This window comes from Neopelma chrysocephalum, unplaced genomic scaffold (genome assembly GCF_003984885.1).
Source record: "Neopelma chrysocephalum unplaced genomic scaffold, ASM398488v2 Primary Assembly neopelma1_44, whole genome shotgun sequence".
Classification (NCBI taxonomy): domain Eukaryota; kingdom Metazoa; phylum Chordata; class Aves; order Passeriformes; family Pipridae; genus Neopelma; species Neopelma chrysocephalum.
In genome coordinates, this window is record NW_020897703.1 from 20315280 (window position 1) to 20325049 (window position 9770).

At 42.4% G+C, this 9770-nt stretch overlaps 1 protein-coding gene across 4 annotated transcripts in view; it reads right to left on the reverse strand.

The window, feature by feature from the left end:
* The window catches only part of XRCC5 (X-ray repair cross complementing 5), a 51129-nt gene extending 41720 nt beyond the window's left edge, over positions 1–9409 (reverse strand). Inside the window, exons 1-6 of one of the 4 annotated variants that reach the window (XM_027678893.1) lie at positions 9328–9344; positions 8391–8486; positions 6950–7063; positions 6224–6407; positions 4490–4538; positions 2843–2965 (exon numbers count right to left, since the gene is read on the reverse strand). In XM_027678893.1, coding sequence (XP_027534694.1) covers positions 2843–2965; positions 4490–4538; positions 6224–6407; positions 6950–7027 — 434 coding nt within the window. In that variant the 5' untranslated portion in view covers positions 7028–7063; positions 8391–8486; positions 9328–9344. Of the gene's footprint in view, positions 1–2842; positions 2966–4489; positions 4539–6223; positions 6408–6949; positions 7064–7634; positions 7755–8390; positions 8487–9327 lie in introns of those variants that run through there. The other 3 variants (XM_027678892.1, XM_027678894.1, XM_027678891.1) reach the window with 3 other exon arrangements.
* Positions 9410–9770: the final 361 nt, after the last annotated feature.

A 9770-nucleotide genomic window follows, 5' to 3' on the forward strand; every position in this document is an offset into this window, starting at 1 on the left:
AGTGTTAGGTACCTTTTCAGGAAGCAGCATGCACTGATAAATAGAGAAACTGTATTTTAAAGCTATTATAACAGCAAAAAGTTTCAAACCTCTGATACATAAAAGTTAGGCTACTTTCACTATACAATGCCTAGAGACTACTGTGATGAGAAATACATAATGCCCAACCCTCCACAGTGCTCAGCGTGTGCTTGACACCTGATAACAGGGAGGAAAAACAACAATCTGCCAGAAGTTACAACCTAATCTATAAACAGGGCATAAGAGATGGAAGCATGGGCTATAACAAAATGACAAGGTTCAGCAAGAAATTATTTTTAAACTAGTATTTTGAGTATTTTACATTTGTACATGTATTTCTTAAATTATCCTTTGCTCGTGTGGCTGGGAAATAGTGTGTAAATCTGCAGCCAGTGTTATAACAGCAACATTTCCCTTGAGCTTCTCTTAGCCAAGGGGTTTTTTCTTTGCTACGTTACAAAGAAAATGTAAAGATGTATCAGAAATCTCACAGAAAAAAACTGCGACATTAACTTGTGGTATCAGCATCTGTGCTAGCCTGCACAGCAAACAGGTATGGAAATAAGGGAGCAGGAGCTAAATACCAGGTCTCCAAAAGATGTACTCTGACTGGCTGGAGGATTCACGGTGTTGCACCTTGCCATGGTTTGAGATTGCCCCCCCCCTTGAGAAGAGGGGGACTCAGAGGTGATTGGGTGCCAGGGCAGTGTTCCCTGAAGAGCCAATCACCACTCATGTTGTTCACTTCTGCTCAAAAATCATATATTCACAGCACCAGAAGTGGTTGGCAAGTTCTGTGTTGGCACTTGGGCTCTTGGTGTCTGCTGCGTGTAGGTGTGGAAGGCCAGGGGGTGGCTGGGCTCCTTCTTCCCCCTCTGGGGGGAGAGGGGAGCCCTGTGGCCCCCCCAGCTCTGCCTAGCCCAGAGCAGAGTTAGAGGCAGCATTTTGAGTGTGTGCAGTGAGGGAAGAGACTCACGTGAGCACCTGAACCTGACTTGAGGTAAGAGGAGAGAGGCAGGCTTTTGTAGCCAAGCCTTCTCCCCCCTCCTTTTCTACAGCTAAGCTGTGGAGGGGGGCTTTTCCTTTCCCTCCGCTGGAAAGTGGAGGAGAGGCTCAGCATTGAAGCTGAGCCAAGTGGACGGGCTGTGGAGGTAGGCCCGGTGCTCGGGAAAAGGGTCCCAAGCGAAATTGGAGACGGACTCCCCAGAGAGAGAGAGAAACGGGGCCCGGAGGATGTCTCTGCCATGCAGGACAACCGAAAACCTGAGGAGAAATCCACATGCCAGGATGTGGACACTTGATAAGCAGAACCACACTGCAGCAGCCTACGAATCAAGGGATGAGAGAGAGAGAGAGAGAGATCGCACAGCGGCAGGAGAGCAAGGACTCAGAGCTATCTTCCTGGACTTCATGAGGAGGAGAGACTACAACAAAACAACTGGAACTTGGTGAGGGGGGAGCGTTCAGGCCCAGAACACTCCCACAGAGGGACTGGTTACTTTCCAGCCTTGAAAAGGCTCTTTCCTGGACTAAACTTAAAGGAGGGGCTTGAAAGGACTGATTGATAGAGATGTAATATATATATAGTTGTCTTTAGCTTGTATAGTATTTATTTGTGTAAATAAATGTATATATATTTCCCCCTTTACCTATAGAAGTCTCTGACCTGAAAGTTTCTCTTCAGTAGTGTTGGGATGATTGTGGGAGGGGGTGGAGAAGCCTGAAAATTGGATTTTTAGATTTCTAACGCGGCTCGAACTGCCACACACCTCCACTGCCTCCAGTGCCAAAAAAGGCTCAAATGAGCAGCAGGGTCATGTCAAGGCACATTACAAGCACACCTGCTTTTGCTGCATAGACAGAACCTGACATTCTTACTTTCAACCTCCCCTAAGCACAGGCAAAAAAAGATTTTTTATGGAGGATCAGTCCATGATTTTCAGTCATGTTTTTCTACGTAATCTCTCTGTTACCTTGCAGATGGGTTGGCAAATGGCTTCAACGAATTTACTAAGTTCAAGCATTCTTCCTTGCAGAACGCTGGATCTAGGTAAAAGTAAATACTAAACTGGCCGTAAGTAAAACTACAGCTTTAACTTTCTCCTGTGAAATTATTTGTTATAAACAGCAAACATTAACATTCACACGGAGTTTTGCTTTTAAACAAATTTCTCCAGAAGGCCTATGGCTTCCTATGTTACCATCACATGCAACAGCTAATACAGATCTCAGCACCAACACTGAATCTTCAGATCAATGCCCATACCATGACAATCAAGGGACTCCTGCTATAACACGTAAGACATTGTTTTCATTTTCCAAGCCCATTGTTGTGAATAAAACCCTTCTCTTCAGACCTGCTCTTCTACTGACACCAGAATCAGGCTATAAATATCTGCAATATCACCTCATTAATTTTCCCGAGTAACTTCCTTACCTAAAAGGATCTAGGCTGTTGCTGTGATAAACCAACTGTTTCTGAGGCTATTTCTGGCTCATTGTTTCCCCTTTCTCTGCTTATATAGATCTTTTGTCTTCCATTTTAGACTGTGGCTCTAAGCTATAACCATAAGTGGAGAAGAAGCCATCATCTTAACATTTATTTGCACATCACTGAATCAAGAGGACTTGGTCCATAACTGGATTTCATGGCATGTATCATTGATAGAAGTACTTATAATAATCATATTACTTACTGGTACACCTCTACAGAAACCATACACCAACAGATCACCAGCTCTTTCAAGATCATTATTAACAAAGCATAACAGTTTCCCTTTAAAGAAATGGCATCGTGTATAACAGTCACTTTTATACTTACAAGAACTGAAGTGAAATTCCTGTTTTCTTCAAGTTAGCTATGATAATTTCCAGCTGATCCTCACTGACAGGACTACTAAGGTCTGTAAATAGTTCAATGTGTCTCTTCTCATATTTCTTTCCTCTTAAAGTACAATAAAAAATACATATATTGAAAATATTATCTATAAGGCCTTTTGCTAAATATTTCCTTACAAAACTGATGCTTTACCAAAGTAATTAACTTGTAAAAGAAAAAAACCCAAACAAATAAACCTACTTGGTAGTAGCTATTTTATCATAGGTTACCATACTTATGATAGGATTTTTATCTTTATATGATTCTCCTTATTCCCTCCTACCCCCTAAAATTGAGGAGTCTAGCCCTGGGACTGTATAAATCACTAACTACATCTAAATGAGTGGAATTCTGCCAATTTTCACCAATGTAGATAAAATGCTAACAAAATATGTTAGCTTTTTTATTGGTTATACCAGATATTTCCTTTGCAGCTGTAAGTATGTTTTTGTGAAAATGTATTTTAAATTACTGCTGCTGGTGGGGATTCCATTTCAGTACTCTAATTCAGTAGATTCAATGGATAACAGGGACTTTCAAGACCACTTAATACACTAAGAAGTAGTACCAATACACATCAGGAAGGTCTGCCAGTGATAGAACAAAATTCAGTTAAAATGACAGAGTTGTGACCTGCATGTTGTTGCATAAGGGTGATTTTCTTGAATTTTTACCCTACAGTATTTTCTCAGCTGAAGGCAAACTCCATATCAAAGGTTTTAGTATATACAGGTGACTTCCTACAAAACAACAAAACCAGTTGCTCCATAGATATTTAAGGTTATACTGCCGTAAGTACAGTGATTTTAATTCACAACTCAGTTTTAACCATTAAATTGATACAGCTTTCCACAGTGATTAGACCTTATTCACAAAAACACAAATTGCATCACTAAGTCTCACCTTCTGCACTCACAATTAGATCATACAACCTTTTTAGCAACATGTTCAAGCTTTGCTTTGAGAGGAAGTACAGTTACCTTCCTTTCCCTGGACCATTAGTTCACTGAGTGTTAGAAACACATTTCCAGCTCAAATACATTCACTGACAACTTTGTAACACTTGTCTCGATATTTTTTCTCACCTTAAAGTTTTTCATCCTACAAGTTCATTTCCCATAGTCTGCATATTTATAAACTTAAAACCTTACCTCCAACAGGCTTCAAATTACTAGGTTGAACAAAGTCACCTTTCTTGTTTAATTTGTAGCATATGCAATATAAATTTGATAGGTCTTTCCTAAGCATTTTAACATGCGAATTAATGCTTTTTGAAAACAGATTACAAAGAATGTGAGAGAAAGTGAAGCCTTTGTGCCTTCTATAATGGCATTAGTAGTCTCATGACTGTACTACAAAGTTACCAGTTGCCTCAGAAAGCTCTCAGATTGTCTGGGGAAGTCAGATGTCTCATGAGGACTCTTCAGAGATAGACTCCTTAAGTGTGCTGTTTATTTTTAATGTTTGGTTCTTTTAAAAAAGCATTTTCCATATTTACACATACTGGAAATATAATACTGACAATCAGATCAAATCAGCTTCAAAGTGCAAAGTCAGAATCCTGTAAAAGGCTTTGAGTTACATACTCACATTGTTTCCTTCTGAAGCAAGTCCATACACACAATAATTGCATCCAGAACTAAGCAAATTTAAGAAAAACGTCATTTAGAACATGAACCATGTCACAAGTGTTTTTTCTTTGAAACAATGTAATGTTTTCACTCCCCCCCCAAACACTGACAAACGTGCATTTCAGTTAAGGAACACTCTTTTGAGATAAATACTTTTAAAGTGACTACTGTGCAAGAGGTTCCTGTGTAACCTGCCTGTTTTGCAATCTTATTTCTGCCCCATTTACCTGATGAAACAGTGAAAAGACTGCTTCAGGTCCCAATCCTTTAACTGTCAATGAGAGGCTCAAGTCCAATGAAGGAACAATATAATCTTTAGAATGTTCCTTTGAATCCACCAACAAATATATCATACCAATTTCTCCTGCAAGTTTTCCTTCAAACCACCTGTGTCTGACAAACTCTTGATGGTTTCTTCCTCATCACAACTGGGAACATGTGAGCCAGCTGACCGGCTGCACACTTCTCTGAAACAGCTCTGACTACCTGAGTGGAGCTCACAACAATCATTTTATGGCCAGAAAAAGGGAAGAAAACGGAGGAAATTGAACTGTATGTTCCTAAAATGCACAAAGGAACACTATAAAGATCACCTTCTTTTAAAACTCTACACCTCGTGCAACTAACAACAGAATACACTCAAACATGAACAACATTCAAACCAAGAAGTGATTTTGGCAATGTCAGAAGTACTTTATACATTAATCAACCTGATAAATCTCTATTCTGCTTTGTCTGGGGTAGAGTTAATTTTCTTCACAGTAATTGGTATAGGGCTGTGTTTTGGATTTGTGCTGGAAACAGAGATGATAATATAGAGATGTTTTAGTTACTGCTGAGCAGTGTTTGCACAGAGCAAAGGCTTTTTCTGGTTCTTGTACCACACTGCAAGGGAGGAGGATTGGGGGGGACACAAGAAGTGGGAGGAGACACAGCCAGGACAGCTGACCCTAACTGACCAAAGGGATAACCCACACCACACGGCATCATGCTCAGCACATAAAGCTGGGAGAAAGAAGGAGGAAGAGAGGACATTCAGAGTTCTGGTGTTTGTCTTCCTAAGTCTAAAGTCTGATGGAGCCCTGCTTTCCTGGAGATGGTTGAACACCTGCCTGCTCATGGGAAGCAGTGAATTAATTCCTTGTTTTAATCTGCTTGCATGCATGGCTTTTATTTTACCTATTAACCTGTTTTGATCTCAACCCACAGGTTTTCCAGCTTTCACCTTTCCAATTCTCTTGCCATCCTGCTGGTGGAGAGCGAGCGAGTGGCTGCGTGGGGCTGAGCTGCCGGCTGGGCTTAACCCACAACAGTCTGGTTTCTGGTACTTCTGCTGATACATTGCGTAAATAATATTTTTGAGTAAAAAGCATAAACCAAATTCTGCAACGCTATTTTTAAAAACACATGGCTTATTTGAGGCCTAAAAGTATATTTATTATCTTTGTTCTTCTTAATTAGCAGAACACTTCATAAAAGCAATTACTCCCAAAGGCCAAGACTCCATCTGCTAGCCTAAAAGAATGTCAAAAAGCAGCTAATCTGCTTTTGGACAAACTTACAACCACAAATTAGCTTAACTTTGATAGTAGTTAAAACTCAGGAGGCAAATCTGAGCCCATTTCACAACACTGGCCTCCTGTCTCCTATATAGCTGAATTTGTTCAAGAAGTGTTCTACAGCAAAAGGATACAGTCTGCTTGTTCAGAGCCTGCTTTAATCACATCTTGAATGTCTTCCAGCAGATCAAAATCTGGCAGCATTAGTGACCTATGTACAGTAATGTGTTGGTATTGGTCCCCACTGGCAAGGCCATTCCTAGTACCATGAGTGCCAAACAAAACTACAGCGACCTCATCTTTACTCTCAGCAAAAACCTGGAAACACAGAAAATAAAAACCAGGTAAAAAACACAGGTAGATTCATACATAGCTATGTTAGGCAGATTCCAGCAACCTGAACTAATGTCAAATACCATGGATTTACTTTTCCTTACTTTCAGTGCTAGCCTCTCAAAATGTAATCTTACAGGGAGTTCACTAAGCGAGACATAATTCAACTAACAGATTGACATGAGGAGACCTAGGAAAAACAAGTAAAACTGTCTGACTTATTACACAAAATGAGTCTTTAGGGTGGTACATATTAGGAATGTGGGAACATTTTAGAGGAAGAGAATAGTACTTGTTTTCCCTAAAAGTTTCCACTGCCCTGAAGAAAAAGAATGACCAATCCAATCTCATGCACAAAAAATACAGCTGAAACAAAGAGCACTGTTACTCCTGCATAAAAAACAGACTAATTCTTACTCATTTCTCATTTATTTCAACTATTAGTAAGTGAGGAAAATATTTCATAGATGCTATTGCCTCTTCTCCCTTTTTAACAGCCTTTTTTACACATATGAAGTCACACACACCTGTCGTTGCACAAACTTTGTCATAATCTTCTTGGCTTGTTCAAGTGAGGACTCTTCACCAGGGGAAGAATTGCTCATTGTAAAGCCCACATCCAGGCACAGCACTGTTGCCACCTGGAAAGGAAAGACAATACTGAATAAGAATGAAAAAGAGCCAATATAAGCATAATTATTTAAAAGGTACATACAAAACCTGAAAATCAAACTGTATCACTACTGGTTTCTTTTACAGTAACTGTTAATATGACATAATGGTGGAAGACAGAACTGGTATAACTGCATTGAACAGAAAATTATTTAATCCTGTACCTGTTCCAGACATTTGAGTGGAAAATACGAAAAATCCTTCTTTACACCATCTGTCCAGGGGGCAATTTCTGTACAACCCCACAAATGTATTAGGGATCTAAGGGCTCTTCTACACTAGGAAATTAAACAAAGATATTTCAGTTGAAAATTGCAAGGATGAATTCCAATTTCAATTTAGGGGCTTAAATCCCCCAAGCTAGCCTATGTTTTTGTGTTTCTGATCATCACTTTAACTGATTTACACATGACACTGCCCAAATCTTCCCCTAAATTGCTTTATACACCAGTATACGAATACAGTAAAATTGCTTCTTGTAGCTTCTCTTGTTCAAGTCTTGCAAAGTTCCTCTAAAGTTCTTCCAGAGACTCCACTTACCTTGATTAATCTGAATAATTTTATCATCCATCTGAATGTAGTTGGAAGAGGAATTCAGCAAAATTATGTCCAGCACCACCAAGGCTCGCTCAAATTTATTGTCACTGATTAAACCTAGGTTCCCTAAATATACAATAAAATCTTGCTTGGTGGGCTGCCAGTGGCTTAAATTACACTGCCTGCAAAAAATTATTGTTTGGCAGAACACGGGAAAGTTAAGTATTACTTAGATTGTAACCAGTCACCTTCTTTTAAAATACAAAATATATCCAATTCCACAAGAAGCAAAGCTACCAAAAGGACGTGGGCAATAATTTAGAAGACTGTCAAGTGACACAAGATGCACAGTCTGCTTTTGCAAAGCAAAAGGGATGAATGTAAAGAAAAGGTGTTGGTCTAAGCTCTTTTGCATATTGCCTTGCCAGCAATTACAAGTACCTTTTCAAGCATCGACCAAAAGAACATGATACATTGTGCACCTCCCCTGTCAGCTTGACAAACACTGGTTTAACTCCCTGTATCCTCTGAGAACAGGAAGGAGAAGAGAAAGAAAGAAAGAAGGCTGAGAAGCCTGAGTTGTCCAGGAGGTTATACTCAGTCCTGGCACTCTGTTCCTCACTTTGCCTTCACCAGTGGCCTGTCTGGGAGCCAGGAATGAATGCCTCTGGAGTCAGCTAGGTGTGCAGAAGCTCAGAGTGAATAGAGGCAGTTACTGAGGCTGCACTTCACTCTCACAAGAGCCTTGTTGCTGCTTACCTGCCAGCCTGGGGAATTACTCTATCAGCAACTGCGGAGCCTTGTTTTCTTGCTGTCCTGCCTCAGGACACACAAGGGCTGGCAGCTGCATCAATCCTGCTGTCCAAAACAGGTAAAATTCCCTTCACAGCTGGCAAGAAGACAACAAAGAAACCAAAAACAGCGCAGGAGTGAAGAGCTGCTGTTTTGCTTAAGAAAAAAGACGATCAAGTGGCAAGTGCTGACATGCTCTTCTGGGAAGCAGCAAACTCCCAGCTCGGTGCCCATTCAGGTACGTGGAATCCTCCTTCTGTCAAGGGGGAAGAGGAAGAGGAAGGAAGAGGGCCGGCCTCTCTTTTGGTAATCCTCCGTACATCTCTGCATGTTATAACCTCTGTGCTTCTCACCTCCGAGCACCCGGTAATGTCGCGTTCAGGTGACGCTTTTAAGATGCTCAGCACGTGTGTCTGTAGGACAACACTATCACACCTGAGCTAAACCAGCCTGCTTCACTCAAGCTCTAATAAGGGCGGACACGGAACAAACCTGCCTTTATCTCTGATCTCTCCGTGCCGAAGAAGTTAAAATAAAGAGTTATTATAAGAGAGAGATGGCTACAGCAGCACAGACAAAACCTGTGTTAAACACACACAAAACCTGTGTTTAACAGATACTAAACTGCCCTGTATCAGAAGAGACCTTAACGCAGCCTTCACCAGCAGGGTTCCTTAAACATAACAGGCACACAAACCGCATTTTCAACAGGGCAAAAGAAGTTCTACTGTTATTTTAGCAAGAGCAATGGCAATTACTGCTGCAGGAATACTGCATTCCCTTGGAGCTACTCAGCTTCGCACCGGCAGCTCGAAGGGCGGCCGGCGAGGAGTCACCGGAGTGAGGGATGATGTTCCAGCTCCGGCAGCCCCCCGTTCCCCCGCCCAGCCCTCCCCTGCCCTACCTTCCCGCCGGGCGCCATGGCGCTGCTGCCAGGACGCGGTGCGCCGCGCTCAGCGCTCCGCCCGGCAACGAGGCCCCCCGGGAACACGGCGGCGGCGCCTCGCGTTCCGCGGGGGCGGCAGCGCCGCCTGGCGGCGGGATACGGGAGGGCCCCCTCAAAGCGCCACGGCGGCCGCGGCGCTGCCTGTGGGCATAGCGAGCAGCCAAACACAAGCCCAGTTTGGGTGGACTGGGGTCCCCGAGGAGAGGTGGTGGCAGAGCAAGTGTCAGCGCCAGAGGGTCTCCTGTGCTGCCCTGCCCTGGAGCACCTCCCCGCTCACCCATTCCAGTTTAACCACAGCCAACAGCCAAGGCCCCGCAGCTGCTCACTCACTCCCCCACCAGCGGGACGGGGAGAGAGTTGGAAGCGGAAAAGCGGGGAAACTCGTGGGTTGAGATCAAAAC